This window comes from Molothrus aeneus, chromosome 18, assembly GCF_037042795.1.
Source record: "Molothrus aeneus isolate 106 chromosome 18, BPBGC_Maene_1.0, whole genome shotgun sequence".
Classification (NCBI taxonomy): Eukaryota; Metazoa; Chordata; class Aves; order Passeriformes; family Icteridae; genus Molothrus; species Molothrus aeneus.
The window spans coordinates 6,227,642-6,244,758 of record NC_089663.1 but is presented as its reverse complement, the minus strand read 5'-3'; the positions used below and the strand labels follow the sequence as shown (position 1 = coordinate 6,244,758).

Here is a 17,117-nt window from a genome sequence, read left to right as displayed (position 1 = left end):
TTAAGTTTAAAAGTACAGCCCCCAAAATTAAAAGTCCAATTAATTACTTTTGACACTTCAAAGTATTCTTCTGGGATGTTTGTATATGGAGCACGAGTGTGCTCTGTCCAGAGGAGAAATAGATCACCAACAGACCAGTTTAAGGGAAGAGAAATGCAAAAAGTAAATATCCAGAAAATAGAAGTTTACACTGGCAGAGGCTGTTGTGTCATGTAACTTTATTTGCTGGATACAAGCTGCCCATCATGCACCAGAAATGTTCTTCCCAAGCAGGAAGCATTCCTCCCATGCACGTCTGCCTGCCCTGCAGGAGCTTCCCAGGGTCTGCATGGCTAAGGAGGCACATGCTCAGATTAATTTTGGACTTGCTGCAAGGCCCTACTCTTGGAGAACTGTTTAAAAATGTTAGTGTGATGAAAAGTGAGAAGCCAAAACTCCAGAAACCCAGGTGGAACCCACAATACTGAGGCATGAAAGGTTGTTTGGTCCACAGGCCTTCCAGAGAGGAGCCAGAGAGGGAGAGGGGCTTGGCTTCTCTCTGAAAGCTTTTGCATACACTTTGTGTTTTTAAGCATTACTGGCTGTTGTTGAGGGACAGTGGGACAATGTGGTAACTGTTATATCTTTTTTCCTTCTAGCTTCATCACATTCCGCTCTTGTGCATATCTGGACAGGAAGCACACAGTTTTTGGAAGGTAAGTGAAGGATATTTTGGGCAGCAGCATAGCAGACATTCTCCCTTGTGTGTCTGAAGCCTAAAAAGAAGAATCTAGTAACTCTTGTAATTGAACTGGAGCAAAATTCCAGCTCACAATCTAGTTCTCCTGGTCATGAGCAGGTGGGCAACATTGCACCAATGCCAGTCAGCAGACCCTGCCTTTTTTCCCTCCTTTCATCAGTGTAAGTTGCCTCACTTCCCTTCTGTGGGTGGCCCTCCAGGAGTCATGAGCAAAGTAATCATAGTCATGTAATGAACCATGTTAATATTTGTGCATGTTAATTGCTGGGACACAAGAGATTAGCTCTTCAATACTGCTTTCATCCTCTTATAAGCCATCAACTGAAAAATTAGTCATGACAGGACTGTTCTTCATCATGGAATAGAGCTTCTGCTGAGATGAGGTCTTCTGGCTCTTTTTATTCTTTTTTATTTTATTCTTATTTTCTTTTATTCCTGACAATTATCACTGGTATAAAATCTGTATATTTATGCACACATATATAAAGATACTACCAATGCCCAGACAGTGAGAGAAGTTCATTCCTTTATAAAGAAGTCTCTTCTGAAAGTCTTTTCCAGTGAAGTTTTCACATGATAAAGAATAAGGTATTTATTGAAGAAGAAGATACAAAATCTTTGTTATGGTTTGCTCTTTGCTTCCTCTGCTGCAGGTACTTGGTATTTACCAAGTCAAGCAGAGCTGTTCTCAGCCATCCCTCATGCATGGCAGGAGTGGGAATGTTGCTAGCCTGCTGCACTGGGAGTTCCTGAGAATCTTATAATCTTTTTTACTTGTAGATTTGGAGTTTTATTCCTTTCATGGTTCTATTCATTTGGAAGTCAGTAATGGAAAACAGAACCATGTGCTGTTTACTTTGATTGAATGTCATGCAATTGTGCTGTACAGTGAAAGTGATATGTTTAATCCATCTTGTCTGCCTGCAACTTTTTGAGGCAGAAACTGCTTCATTTTAATGGCACTTTATTTTAGTGCTGTTACTTCCAATACTGATTCTTCAATAATTACACTCTTGGAAATGTATTTCTTTTTTCTTTCTCAGGTTTGTCCTAGAAAAATTCAAAGTTCTCTTGTCCTTTTGTGAAAGCAGACAAATAAAGCAAATTCTAATACTAAAAGCTGAGAGCCAGTAATTCTTGGAGGAGTTACCTTATCCAGATCTTAGGACTACTTCACTTCAGCAACAATTTGAGTCCACCTTGCAAAAACCCCTTCAAATCCCCTCCAGTAATGCTGTTAACCTGAGCTGGCCACCTCATCAAGTAAGGTCTGTGTTAGACAGCTCAGCTGAAAATGTGCCTGGTCTTCAGTTCTGGGTGCAGCCTGGTCTCAGTGAGCATCCTGTGTAATCCTCCAGGGTCTTTGCTGAGTTTCCTCAGTGTGCTCCAGTTTTACCAGAATTCACCAGGAAAGGATTTGGAGAGAAGCTGAGCTGTGGTGCAGGGAGTGTGCTCCCCAAAGCCTTCACACTTTGCTGAATATCTCAAGTGAGCAAAATAGCTCAGATGCTGTTTCACACTGTATGTTGCCCTTTAGAGAGGCATTACTTAGTCCAGGTAAATCTGCTTAAGCATATATAACAGAGATTTTTGCAGTTTTAGCAAAAATGTCTTGATTTGTGAATTGTCTTTGCTGTAACAAAAATCTGAGTTTAGGTCCCAGAGTGAAGAAGTGGTGCTGCTTATATTTTTAGCTAAAATACAATGGAAAAAGTTTATAAAAAGTGTTGGTTTAGAATCATATTTGGCTTCCTGCATGAAAACTGAGTGACATCTTCATATGAACACAGAGCAGAGAAATTTTACTCTAATCTGTCCTGCATGTAAATGAAGATCAATTCAAATAAGGTAAAATTAAGATGCTGGGATATATGTATCCCAGTCAGTCTGTATTAACCTACAAGTTGAATTATTGAATAATTGAATTTACCTACAAATTTAATAATAAAAGGTTGATGTGTGTAGCTCTTAAGATCTGTATTTTGTCATCAAAATCCGTCAGCTGTTTTTACCTGCATTGTTTTTAAAGGTCATAAAAGCCAGAAGCTGCCAGAGATTGTACCTTAGTAAAACTCCAACTTCAGTTTGATATTTTAGATCCTGGGTGATTCCAGGATTTGGTGACTATATCTGAGCTGATTATAGCACAATAATGTCTGGGAAGCATATCTAGGTTTAAGAGCAGAATGAACCCATGATATCAGGATTCTTTGTTTCCATCAGTGTTTAAATGTATTGTTAACTGGATGCTTACTGGCCTGTTGTGACTTTCATATAGATTTGAGGATTACTTATTTCAGTTCATATAAAAACCTAAATACTCTGAACTGAACTCTCAGCTACTCCTGTGTGACTCTGGTCCATGTTAGTGTCACACAGGTATTCTTGGAGAGCACAGTTTGACTTGTATAAAACTTTTCAGCAGGCTTCCCATACTTAGGAGAACAAAAAAGAGTGAAAGGGCAACCATTCCCTATTCCTTTCTTTGATCCTTCGTGGGATGCAACATTGAAAAGTGCCTTTTCTGGAAATGCATCTTATTCATATCCCCACTGGTCTGAAACACAATTTTTACGTAGGAGACTATAAATGCTCAGACCTGGGCAGCGGGACAGTGAAGAGGGGACACGTGTCTGCTTTGGTGCACTGGGATTTTCATGTCTCAGGAGAAAGTGTACTGGGGGACAGGGAAGGACTCGTCAGGACTGTGCTGCTCACCATGGCAGTGATGAGGATGCTGGTTCTGAAAAGAAAGGAGATAATCTGGCATGGCTGGGGAGCCAAAACAGAGAGAGAGAGAGCAGAATGCCTTCCCTTGGAGGTGTATTGCAGGCTGCATGGATTTCCTGCTCCAACAGAGCTGCCTAGATTAAATTAGTAATTACCATTTCTAGTAATTACTATTTCTTCTGACTTAGAGAATGATGTAATTAACATGAAAACCAACTGGTGGTTTTTGTGGGCTTTTAGCTTGCTGGTAAGAGGTTTAATTTAGAAACTGAGATAATATCAACCAACTGACATGCCTTTGCTCTGCACAGAGGGGATGAGAAGCATTTGCAGGGGGCTGCTGCCTGGGCAGGGTCCTGCCTGCTGCTGCCCTGGGCTCTGTGCCTGAGCCTCCTTCCTACCTGTGCTCTGTGCTGTGACCTGCAGGGGCTACAGGAACACTACAGCCAAAACAGCAGATAAGCTCAGGTTCCTGTTAGGTGTTCTTTATGAATGAAGCATGTCCCATCCATGTTGTTGTTATGTTTCCTGTTGCAATGGTTCACAGCTCTTGTGGATCAGAGACCTGGTACACTTGCCCTTTTTTAGCAGAAATAGAAACATAATCTCTGTCCCTGAGAGCTGTGTAAGTAGAAAAGAGATTGTATATAGATACAGGGAAGTTGTGACAGTGACCCATTCCAACCTACCTTCCACCACCTTTGCAAAAAGAAAGCCCCAGGAAAAAACAAAATTGCTTCATCAGTGTTTTTTGGGAGCCTGTTCCAAAGCTAAAGGCACTCATAAAAATGTGCATATTTAAAATAGTAGTGAAAAGATCAATAGAAGGAGAAAAATGCTTTCAGAATTTTAGGTGAGATTTAGGACAAGCAGAGCATGGTGGGCTTGAAAATGAGGGCATGTTGCAGATACGTGATGTGATGTGATGTGATGAAACAAAGGGCAATAAAGGGAGCAGAGAGAAAAGTGTTGTGGTCAGAGTGGCAAAGCTGGAAATGATCTGTACAGCAGTTCTGTGTGTTTATTAGAGCATCACTTGTGTTTGTCAAGAGCTGAGAAAAGAAAGTGGCAACTGAGACAGGAGATGAGTATATCAAGGACAGTTTTCTCTTTGCTATGAGGCTGTACATATCTGCTTATGTGCATAACTTTTACTATCTCTCGAGGTTTCTGCTGCTCATTCTTCAATTCTCTTGTTCCCAGAAATAATGAACAAGGTGGTTTGGGAAACCTCAGGCTTGGTCAGACTGGAGGCATCAGTCAATAGCTGACATGCATTCAGCTTATTCTTCTCTTTTCTTCCCTCCTCTCCTTGCCAGATGCTTTTGTGGAAGAGAGTTCTTCCCTTGGATCAGTATCACTCTGTATTAAGTGACTCCTTAACCTGTGAATTGCTTTCTACTGCAATTCTGTAGACTGGGGCAATGGAAGTAACTCTTGTCCTCTAAAGTAATTAGCTACATAAAGCAACTAGCAGGCATTATTCAGTTACCCAGGTACTGTTATATAACACATTGTCTGTTTCCACTTGCAACATTCCCTGTATGATTTGAATCAGTGAATCCCAGTTGCTTCTAAGCTGGAAAACTCGTGTTCTTTTGGCTCTTCTGCTTTAGTACATCTGAAGATTGGAGAAACTGTGTGACAGCAGAAGAGCTGATTGTGTGTAGGGAGACTGACCTGATTTTGCACTGCAGATTCTCCTATCCCCAGACACTGGGATAGGAGCAAAGAGCGAGGTGGGGAAATGAGCCAGGCCTCCCTGTGGAAGCCATGGCTGCACATGAGCACTGGGCTGTTGGAGCTGCATGAGGGCTGCTGTCGTTTCCAAAACAGTTGTATGATCTCTGAACAGGGACCTGTGCCAAGGCAGGGAAGTCCTTTCGTGCCAGGTTCACCTGTTGAGTCTAGTTTCAATAAGCTTCTTTCCAAGTTGTTTTATTTTCATCACCCTTTATTACCGTCTCTCGCCTGCTAGATGAAGCCCTTATCTAGCAGAGAGATGGAGATGTTTTGGCTGCATTCTTGTTGTGCATTTGAATTGCTCACTCCACTGCATTGGGTGTATGCATAGAAAACATTTTGTCCTGAGTGTACGTGTTTGTGCACGTATGTGTTGTTCCCTCTGTGTGTGTATATAAATGTGTGTTCTCCTTTTTATAAAAATAACCTTTGGGGCAGAATGTGCTTACGAAAGAGCAATTTTTCTTTCTGTTTTCTGTTTGTAGTTGAAAGCTTGTTTTAAAAAAAAGTCCAGATACTGTTCTTGTATCTTGTATCCTATAATTCTTCCAAACAAAAGTATGAGAAATAGATTCACATGTGAATGTGAATCTATGTGAATGTGAATCTGTCTCTGGGTCTGCAGGGGAGATGCAGTTTTCTTTGGGCAGCACTAACTAAAGTACACTGAGACCTTCATTGGCATATTGCAAATGGATAGAGCCTGCTCTGGATATTTCACTTCTTCATCATGCAAAGGCATTGGCAGTGGTTTTGAAGCAAGGTTACTGCTTTACATAAAGAGGCCTTAACAGGAAGTAAGATTTTAATAACACATCTAAATGTGAAATGCAAAGATTTCCAGTGCTAAGTCAGCCAGCTTTCAAGAAAACAGAATTGCACGAGATGGGGCACATTTTTGTTTTCATTCCTATGCTAACAGAAAAAAAATACCATAAATGTACCTGCCTTGTCGTTCATGCTTAAATGTAATGCAACATTTATCAAGCTCCTCTAAAAATACAAGCTGTCTCAGGGTTGCTGAGCTAAATATATAGCTGAGATCATAATTTCTCTGTTCAACATCTACTGGAAGCACACAGCAAACTCTCGGTTCCACTGGGTGTTCTGCTGTGAATGGTGTCTTGAAAGTGTCACCCTTTTCACTGCAGGGTGTCATCTGAACACCACCTTAAACCTCAGCCAGTTTAGGACAAAGCATGTATGACACCTTATAAAAGGAATAGAGCCAGAAGCAGTGGAAAAGGTTAAACTTGTTTATGCCCTTCTCCCCTCCCTGCCATGCTGGCTTCCAACTTGGCAGAAGTGACATTGCACGAGACCAGACAACACAGTGTGGACAGTCACTGTCTGTGCCACACGTTTAGCATGTGTAAAGACTATAAAGGGATGTGAGTCTGAATTTCTGGAATCTGGATTTTCTTTTACTGAAAATTTTGTACAGATTTCCTTGAATATTATGATAATATTAAGTAGTGGCTCACTCTTAGGAGGATTTTTAAAATGTTTTTATGTACTGATCTGATGATCTTTTCTACATAAAATTTGTATGGGCTTTTTTCTTGGCCCAAAATATGTGTTGTTGGGCAGGCAAAGAATCCCAAAAACTTCTCTGGTGTGTTGGTTTCCTCATTCACTGAGGAGCAGTTGCTGTGAGGGATGCCAGTGCATGGGCTTTGACACATATATCTCATCAAACTGATTTTAGTGCTGCAATAACATCATGAGATTTAACAATAACAACGTGTAATATTTCAAGGGCCTGTGTATACCTTGTCTCTTAGATCAGAGGAACGCTTGCAAAAGCCTTCACAGTTTGGAATATTCAATTTCTTTTGCATCCAGCTCTGACTGCCAGGTTAGTGTGTAGTTCAGTTTTTACTGGTTGGGTGATGTTTGCAACCAGACCTTGTCCTTTTGTATGTTCATTTTTAGTGGTCAGATACCAGCCTCAGCCAGGCCTGACCTTGACAAAGCTCCCAAGTGCTCCCTGAACAAAAGTGACTTGTAGATAATTTCCTGTCCCTCTGCTCAGAGCTCTCTCCTCTGAGCTGGTGGTTTGTATTCAAATTAGTTTTTATTTTTTATCAGTATTACAGCAGTGTCTTTATAAAGACAAAAACATATATTGAGAGCTGATTGTGCTGACAGTGTAGTACACAGAGATACTCTGTGCAAAATGTTGGAGAATGGAAGGGAGAGAAAAGGAAGCAATTTTCCATTTGAGAGACAAGAAGTGAAGAAGAAAAGAGAATGACATGCTCTGCAGGCATAACAACTTTGTCTTCTTCCCCCTTAGCCCTTAACAGTCATGTCAAAATAGACTATTTAGGTCATTTACTGATGACCTGTGAATGCCATGTCTATCACAGCCTTTCAAAATGTGCAAGTGACAAAATATTACCAATAAAGTTTAATTACAGAGCAACTGAAGATCTGGTAGCATCAGTAAAATGCATTAGGGCTAATATTGTGGGAGGTCTAGCTACGGGCTAAAGGATTACTCAGCTGAGATTGCCAGTGCACAGCTGATCTGGCCATTTCAAATTATCAGAAACCTAATTAAATGAAAACATACAAGCAGATAATGAGTGAGCTGTTGGCTAGAAAATCCTCCGATATTAAAGCAGAAGTTTCCTTTGGGGCAGTTAAAATACAGTGAATATACCTTGGGCTGGGTGTTAATCACCAGTATTATAAGTCAATCTGATATTGGCCTGGAGAGAGATTTTTAAATTGAGTTTTTGTTATGAACTTTCCAAAGTTCATACGAGGTCCTCAAGCCCTGTGCAGCCTCCCCCAGTCTGTTCCCTCCAGTCACAAATGACTGAGGCTGTTCTAGGCTGCATCCCTGGCTTTTAACCTAAAAGTCACAGCCTTATTACAGAATATCAGCAGGCCCTTGGGGAATGGAGTTTGGAGCAGCACTGAACCATGAGCAAGCACAGCCGTGCTGGGGCAGGTGTGAGGACACCCTCTCTATCTCAGGTCACTCTCTGTGGTGGGGTCTGTCCTGTTGGTTGGGGTTACAGCCTGTCCCAGCCCACAGGGTGGCACTGAGGGCACTGGGGAGTGCTGTAGGAAGTGATTTCTCCATTGCATCAGCTGAGACCATGGCAGGGGAGAGTCAGAGGCCTCTCCTGGTGCTGGTCAGGCAGACTCTGCCATGCTGGGACTGGACAGGTGTCTTTGAGAGGGAAATACCCTGGTATGAGTGTATAAAGTATATAAAGGCAATTGTGAATATCACGTTTTGGTCAAGGAATTGCTTATTTCTTTGATATGAAAGCAGAGTTAGGTGATAAAATGCTCTACATATTCCACCAGTTTGCTATCCTTTTTCCCCACCAGCTTAATTTAATTTGATTTTCCCCCCTTTAATCTGCCCATCCCTTGCCAGCCTCCCTGTGCTGGTGCTGCAGTCCCAGCAATAATCAGGCTTCAAACAGTTACCCCCTGTGGAAGCTGGGGGATTGCTGGCTCTTGGCTTGCCCTGTCCCATGGGCAGCCCTGGACTCCTCAGTGGCCAATTCCTGCCCCTGCTGCTGATCTCCTGGCCCCAAACTCCCTGGCTCCTGGAGCAGTGTTTTTGAGAATTACAGCTGCTTCTCATTGTCCCACAGCTGTTAGTATGGGCTGTATTTTTGGTTCCTGGCCATGTGGCTTGGCTCTATTAAAACAGATGTTGTCCAGCTACAGCCTGCTTTGCTAATGGATCTGGATCACTCAGCATCAACAGCCTGTCTTCCTCTTTATTTACTGCTCTTCTAAGAATAGCTGTTTTCAAATTTAATTGTAGATGATAAGGTGGATAAAAGTGTTAAATACCCTGGGACCAAGAGCTGATCCCAGCAGGACCCGTCTGAAAACATACTGACTCAGTGGTTCCTGTTTAAAATTAGATTTTGACACCTGTCAGCCAATTTTTTTATTTCATGTGTACTGTATTCACTTCATAGCATTCTGGTTCCTCAATCAAAATATCAGCCGCCTTCCAGAAGTCTGTTCTGTGGACACTGTTATCCCTGTTAGCCACATCTGTTGTCTCAAAGATAGAAGGTTGTTTGACAGACACTGTTTTCCACAAAACCTTGTTGATTGCTGTTACTTATTTCCTTTCTTTCTTAATCATGTCCTGTCTCCGCTATTCCATTATTTTGCTCGGATAAATGACAGGATGACAGGATTATAATTATCTGGGTTTCCCCATTTATCCTTTCTAAATATGCTTTTCTAGAATGTTCCCATTGTTCCACACTTTTTTTGAAAATAAACATGTAACAGTCCAGAAAGCCTTCAGCCTTGAACATTTTCAAGCAAGTGTTTGGATATGTTGACTTGAAAAGTGAGAAGCCAGGGATCTAAGGCCCTGCTAGGTGAAAACTGCTTTGAGAAGTGTCCTGACCTTACCCTGTGGCTGTGACTTGATGCTCTGCTGCCTTCCCAGAGCCCTCATGAACTCACAGTCATGTTTTTGGTCAAGGCATTGCTTATTTCTTTGATATGAAAGCAGAGTTTCTTCTGCTTTCTTCTGGAGGAATCCTGTGCTCTGTGTTAGTGGTATGAGTGCAGACAGCTCTGCCACTGCTCTCCTGTGCTGTAGTTACCATTCTCTTCCTGATAATACTCTTAGGTCTCATATACTCTTGAAAACAAAGAAGAAGAAAAGACTTGTTCTTCATCTGGCTGGTTTATGTGGCTTCCAGGTTTTGGGCTTCGCTTTGCCTCTGAGTGTTGGGCTTTTCCATGTTCTGTTTAATTTTAAATTCAAATCCCATATTTGAGGAAAACATGCTTATCTTCCACACTGAATGACATTATTTAGGTCTTCCAAACACAGTTTGCTGACTCCTCTCCCCCCAAACATGATGATTTAAAACTCTGCTAGAGTAATGGACATAAATGAGATATATTAAAGGTTAGGATGTAGGAATATTTTGAGTATGTTGTGACAATTGAATAACATGTCTTTCCTCTTTTAGGGTGGTTGGTGGCTTTGAAACTCTGACTGCAATGGAGAATGTGGAAAGTGACCCAAAAACAGACCGTCCCAAGGTGTGTGTGTGAAGCACTGGGGGCAGTGGCCTCACATGGCAGTGCTGGTCACTCTGCTGACACTTCTTGGAACAAAAAGAGGGGGAGATGGCACAACTTAATCAGCAGATGGAATAACTGTTCTTCTCTTCTGCTTCCAGGAAGAAATAAGAATTGAGACAACGACCGTTTTTGTTGATCCCTATGAAGAGGCAGATGCACAGGTGAGGTTGCTTGGTTGGTTGAGGTTTTTCTGAAAGGCCAAAGCTTTTCTGGAGAGAATTTTACAACTTAATGTCTTGTCTTTGCACATGGGCAGCTCCCTGGTCCATCTGGTTGCCAGCTAAGATTAAGCAGCTGCCATTCAACATTACCTTTTTGCCAGGATCCCAGTCACTCCTTCAGTGGAGAGTTACTCTTGTAACTGAGTCTGGCACAGCTCCCAGTCCATCAGGCTTCTGATGGGTTCCTTTCAAATGCCTCAAGTAACTGTAGGTGGCTGCAGGTGAGAAAGAGTTTTGCTATAATGGCTGCAGAGAGCCTGTTTGTAGTGGCCCTTGAGGGCTGTCTCCTAAAGCCTGCCCTGTAATCTCAGCAGTGCTGATTGCTGGTTTAGAGTTCTTTAAAGCTTCAAAGAATTGTAGACATTTTCTCCTTATTTTGCACTATCTCTTGCAACAGATTGCACCCTTTGCTTCCCACAGGTCGCTGCTGAAAGAGAGAAGTTCCAGCAGGAAGAAGAAGCAGCCAAAATAAAAGCTGAAGTGGTCCCACCAAAGAAAGAGGTTCAGACACCTAAAACTTACCGGCAGGGGATTGGAAAATACATCAACATGGCTGCAGCGTGAGTTCCCTGTCCTTCTGATTTTTGCTGAATATTTTAGGTGCCTTTCCTGCTGGATGCTGGCCCTGTCCAGTGCCATTGTTCAGATGTTCAGACACCCTCATGTAGTCCTAACAGTCAAGAGTTTACTTCACTTCTGTTGTTTTTCAAGGTCACACATTAACTGAGCTTCTCTTTTAGCCTTTGAACATGACCAAGCTGGTCTTCAAAAGCATTTGCTGACTTCAGAACTGTAGATACATTTCCAGAACTCAGAAGTCTTTAAGGAACTGTGCTGTGTCACTTCTACACCATCTTTTATCCTCTTCCTTTTCTGAAGCTATTTCTGAAGGCCATGGTCCCACAGACGTTTCTCTTTTAGCAACTTCTGCCCTGCACAGAGTAGCTGCCCCAGGCCCCCATCAGTTTGCTGCTCTGGTTCCCTGTTCAGCCACACAAGCAGCTGTACCAGCACAGCTGAAATGGCTGGAAAGGGGAGCAGGCTCCCAGGCTTGCTGTGGGAGCACAGGGCAGCTGAGTAGCTCCAGGGTACCTGGCTGGTTGGACAGGCTTATCCTAAAGCATCCTCTCCCAGGCACCCTTTGAACCCCTGTCAGGATTGGCAGCACTGCTTTCTTTCATAAGGACAGCACAGAATCCTGGCTGAGCAGCAGCTTAGCATGTGTTTTGGAAAAATTAAAATAAATGCCTTCCACTTGATTTTTAGCAGACTTCTCTGAAAGCATTTGCAAAAATGCTGTTGTCTGTCTGCTACATAAAGGCCTGTATTTATGCATACACAGATCTGGGCAGCCATTTAATCAGCCTGTGTGTGCCTCTGTGACTTACAGGCATTTGCATAACTGTGAGAACAGAAATACGTTAGCTCAGGTAGGTCAGTTCAGTGTGTCAGTGAAATTTTTCAGTTGCACAATATTGTGTGTCCCTTAAAATACTATGTCCAGCTTAAAACTGCTGACACACTGCACTCTTATTTACAGAGGAAATCCAGCAGTTGTGGCTCTGTGGAAAGGACCAGGTAGTATAGAAAGGACCTTCAGACATTGCAGCCTGCTCTGGCAGATTTAGAGTTTGGTGTTCTCCCTATCAGCTACTGATATCTGACAATAAAACTACAGCCCATGAGCTGGTGGCACAGCATTCCCTGGGGTTGCAAGCTCTGCTCAAGAGAGGCTGATGATAACAGCAGCAACTGCAACAGGCTGGGTTCAAGAAGCAGGAAAGATTGGAAGAGCTCTCCCAGCTGCTTTATACCTAATTCCCTGTAAATCCTTTTGCTGCCACAAGTGCAGGTGAGAAGCTGTGGGAAAACTCATGGCTCATGTTCTCTTGACCATGCTAAAAGGTACAGCTGTTAAATCTTCAGCTCTGGCCTGGAGAACTTTGTATGCTTTGAACACATTCCTGGGAGTGCTCAAAGCCTGATTTAAACCATCCCAATGGACTCATGCTCCCTCTTTTTGGGCCTGGCAAAGACCCCCAAGCCATGCTGGCATGGAGCTTGCACTCCTGTCTAGTTGACAAGGGATGGGCTGGCTCCAGTATAGCTGGTGCTGGGAGAGAAGAGGCAGAACAGGCATCCAAGCTGCCCTGGTCCCACTGGCAGTAAAGACTCCCTCAGAGTTGTTTTCATTCTGGCTGCAGGAAGCGCAGTGTGGAGGATGATGGGCCTTCAACCAGCACAGCTGTGAAGAAAGAGAAGAAGAGCACAGGCTTCGGGGACTTCAGCTCCTGGTAGCAGCATGGGGAGCCCAGCACTGGAGCAGCACAGCGCAAACAGGAGCCTCCCACGTGGCCCCAGAGAGCCCAAAAGCCAGTCTGTCCTGGGGAGGGAAGGCACCAGCCTGCCCTTCCACTGGCAGAGAAAACTGCTGCTTTGTTGAGGCTGGTTAATGTGGCTTTGTTTTCTAGAGAGCACATTCCCCCACTGCATCTTCCTCGAAGGCTGTTTTGTTGTTGTTTTGCAAAGCAGGGAGCAGGCAGCCCAGCTCCCCAGGGATCAGCTGGAGCCTTTCTCTGCTTGGCTGGCAGCAGCCCAGGCAGAGCCCAGCCTTGCAGGGCACTACTGCAGCAAACAGCTACAGTGGTGAAAGAGCTCCTTTTACAGGTAATCGTTCCCAGACCAGCCAAGTGTGCCAAGGGAGGGAATGAATTCAAGTGCTGGGAAGCTCCTGTGCTGCTGGAGAGCTCTGTGGAAGGGCTCCAGCCTGTCCTGCCCTTACCTTCCAGCTGCCTCCTGCTGCTTCTCAACAAGGACCAATTTTGTCTGGACTGACTGCTGTCATCTGAAGGGCCTTGCTCACTCCAAATGAGCCCTCTATGTACCCGTTAAAGCCTCCAACAGCCTGGGAAGCTGCAAATCTACATGGGGAGCCCAGGGCAGCTGCACCACTTACTCCTCCCAGTGGCTGCCCTTCCCTGAGCCAGTGGACAGCCAGAGGTGTCAGGATGCACCAGTTCACACCTGCCCTCAGGTGCCAGAAACTATAGCCTTGAGCAACTGAGCAGGAATAAAAACAACTCTTCTGTTTGTTTTTTTTAACACCCATCCCTAAAGCCTGGTCTGTGCAGGGTAAAACACCCCATAGTCTGCTCCAATGTCAGGCTTCCCATCATTAGGAAAAACCACATAACGTAGCTGACAGGCATCTCAGATATTTCCATTACATAACCACAAATTATTAGGAATCTTAATAAAGGCCCTATGGGGTAAAGATATATCAGCCTGTGAAGTTTTAATCCCAAAGAATCTATGTGTTACCATAACTTAGACATAGCAGGCTAGATCCTGAATATAACTTTTCAGTTCATCTTAGGTGTTTTCAGATAAGAGAAATGCCCTCTCTACCTCCTGTGTGGCTGAGGAGAAAATTTTGTAATCCCCTTTGGAAGAATACATTTGTATCAGTGGTTTCATTCTTTAAGAAAAGACTCCATTTATAGGAACTTGCTGTAAAAACTTTTGGAAATATTTTGCATTAAATGCTTTTATTTTCTTTTGAGTGCTTGACTTTGACTGTTCAACTGTTATTTCCAAGATCACAGCACTGCAAACTTGATTGTTTTACAAGGAAATGATTCATTCCTGCTTTTTAAGATGCTCATAAGGAATTCTGGGATCTCTGCGGATATGATCGCATCTTTGTTAAATTATAGGAAGTTCAAACTAATTTGAAAGAATAATAGGGGGAGTTTGTTTTGCAAACATCTAAGTTTGAAATAACACATTTGATTACTGGAACAGGGGATTTGATGGTACTTTCCTAAAGCTGAGTTTCTTCTGTCTTATTGGAGCCCTTTCATGATAAAATGTTATTGATCCCCTTTACCTAACTCAGCATACTTCAACACACCTTTGAGTAGTCAAGTTCACAGCATTGCTACAGCTGGGATAGGCAATTTCATTAATCCATAAGGATAAAATGCTGGTTTTGTACTAGATTAAAATGGAGATTATTATGAAAGGAAGGAGATTTTTGATTACAAGGAAGGCAGCAGAGGTGTGACAAGGGCTCCCATTTCAGCAAGTCCTTGCTGCAGATTGATCCAAGGGGCAGCAGGCTGTAGAGATAACTGTCCACTTTCCTGTTCTCTTCAAGCTTTTTGTTAGAGCTCACTTCAGTCCCCGAAGGGGCACTGCTGTTCACAGTGCAGAGGGACTGCTGCCCTTCCAGGCACTGCCTTTGCCCTGCCCCTGTGCTCGCCATTTCCCACCCTGACATCGGACACGAAAGAAAGAACGATTTCCTGGCTTCTAGGAAGGGCTGAGTGTGACCCTTACAGTTTTGCTCCAAGCAGGGGTGAAGCTTTCCAGCCATGGTTCACCTCTGGATCTGGATCCAGGTCTCTGGCTGGCTGGTATTCCCAGCTGCAGTCAGTGGCTCTCAGGCTGGGGGACACTGGCTCTGGCCCATCCCCAGGGTGCTGCTGTGGCCCAAGGGTTTGGCCAGTGCCCAGTGTTGAGTCAGCAGCCAGACACTCAGGAGACCTCTGTGGGGCCAACACTGTTCCACCACAGCCAGACCCTGCAGTGAAGTTCTGTCCTGCAGAGCCCTACCTCTGATCCCTCCCACACGCCTAATTTTGTGTGTTCAAGTAAATTTCTTTTTAATTTCAACTTCTCTTCCAGTGATTGGAATCCACAGGGCCAGTGTGACACAAGCTCTTCTCTGAAAGATGGCAGGGGCACAGAGAGCAAGGCAGTGGGCTGTATCCCTCCTTTTTCCAAAATCTGGCTCTTTGCAGGGTGACTTGCGATTTCCACTACCTGAGCCAGGAAAGGAGAGGATGGAGACTGTACTGAAATCTTTTTTTCCCTTTCATCACTTGGTTCTCCAGCAAAAATGGTGTGTTAAGGGAATACCCAGCCAGCTCCTGCTATGGCCAGAGGGATCAGCAAGAATTGTGCAGCCTGACTATAGGAACTCACTCCTGGGAACCACTGTGCTGTTTGTAAGCACATTTTTACATTCTTTGACACTTTTCCAGTAAATGTGCTTAGAGAGAAAAAGTAGGATTTTAACCAGGGGCTGAAGAAACTTTTGTCGGGCCTTGACTAGAATAACACCAGCCCTTTCGCACTTTGCACTGCTCCATACCTGAGTTGTTCTGCTGAAAGGCACTGGGTGACCAGTGAATTAATTGTTTCCTGAGATCTGGCACCATGGCAGAGATCAAAACACCCTTGAGAAGGCTGTGGTGTGTGGTGGGGCTGGCAGCCGGGGCCAATTGTTTCCATATACAAAGAGGAGGCTCACGGGGGACTCAGCTCTTCACCTCTGCTTTTTCTGGCATGAATTCAGCCTGGCCCCTCAAGGGAAAAAGTATTGTCTGTGTGAGAAACAGCACAGATTGAACAGTTTTTCAAGCCAAGTAGCTGCAACTCTGTTACCATATTTACCAAGAGAAAAAGCCAAAAATATTATTGTTTGGTTTAATTTTACCAGTTCCCTGCTGGTTTGAATGGCTGCAGCCCAGGAGTTCAGACTACCAGTTGCTCTGCTTCAGCATCACATGGTTGATCATGGTGGTTCCCATCTCATGTGGGGCCACAAACTGTGAGAAGTCAAACTGTGTTTGAAGGTCTCCAAGGAAATCCTGCTTTTCCTTCCATCCCTTTTAAGACACAGCTGAGCCCAGCACGGGCTGCGAGTCACCTCAGCTGTTGGCAGAGTCACAGGCACGGCCGCGGCCGCCCTGCAGGTGGAGGGAGCAGCTGGCGGATAAACCTGGGTTCTAAGTATCAAATACTTCTGGGATCCCCCTGCCACCGATGGCCAGCAACGCTTGGAAGGAACAGGATGTTGGAAAGCTGGCACAGGAAGCATCTTCTATAAGCAAGAGGAGGGGATGTGCCAAAACACCCCCCGAGTTTCCATTCTGTTTGCTTTGGAGGAGGCAAACAAACCCCCTCAGACGGCACAGGAAGAGGCGGCAGCGCCGGGCCCGGCCGGGTTACAGCCCGGCGGCGCGGCCGGGCAGCTCTCACTTCCTCTCTTTCTTTGGGAAGTGTATTTGTTATCACAGCCTTGTGGAGGATTTAACCGGCCTGTGCTGGGACTGTGGGGAAGGGGCCAGAGCCATGGTCCGGGAGGGACACGCCCAGCTGTTCGGGACAGAGCTGGTGGTGGCGGGACGATGGCGGGAGAGCTGAGGCCAGCGGAGCCCCCGCGGTGAAGCCGTGTGGGGTTGGCCGGACGCCATTTTGAATCAGTGCCTGAAGCCCTCAGCCCCGGGCCACCGACCCTGGGGGGCTGCTGAGGAGTGGGGGCCGCGCACGGAGCCTCGGCAGGGCCGGCACTGACTCAGCCTCCAGGGAGCTCAGGCGCTGCAGCCCGGTGACTTCATTCTCTGGAAATAGCAACCGAGGAGGAACCATCTCTGTCACTACGGTACCCATACAGACACTCAGCCAATAATGGCTCCTTGGCTAAAATGTATGTTCCAGAAAAGGCACCTGATTCCCTGCGAGAGCTTCAAGGGAAAATGACTCCTGCAGTTCCCCTGGTTGCAAAGTAAAGCAAAGCC

The 17,117-nt window shown here is 44.6% G+C and overlaps 1 protein-coding gene across 1 annotated transcript in view; it reads left to right on the top strand.

The window, feature by feature from the left end:
• The window catches only part of PPIL2 (peptidylprolyl isomerase like 2), a 68,198-nt gene extending 54,106 nt beyond the window's left edge, over positions 1 to 14,092 (top strand). Inside the window, exons 16-20 of the mRNA XM_066562364.1 lie at positions 639 to 695; positions 10,195 to 10,267; positions 10,408 to 10,470; positions 10,951 to 11,090; positions 12,735 to 14,092. Of these exons, the coding sequence (XP_066418461.1) occupies positions 639 to 695; positions 10,195 to 10,267; positions 10,408 to 10,470; positions 10,951 to 11,090; positions 12,735 to 12,828 (427 nt within the window). The 3' untranslated portion in view covers positions 12,829 to 14,092. The remainder of the gene's footprint in view (positions 1 to 638; positions 696 to 10,194; positions 10,268 to 10,407; positions 10,471 to 10,950; positions 11,091 to 12,734) is intronic.
• The last annotated feature ends 3,025 nt before the right edge of the window (positions 14,093 to 17,117 follow it).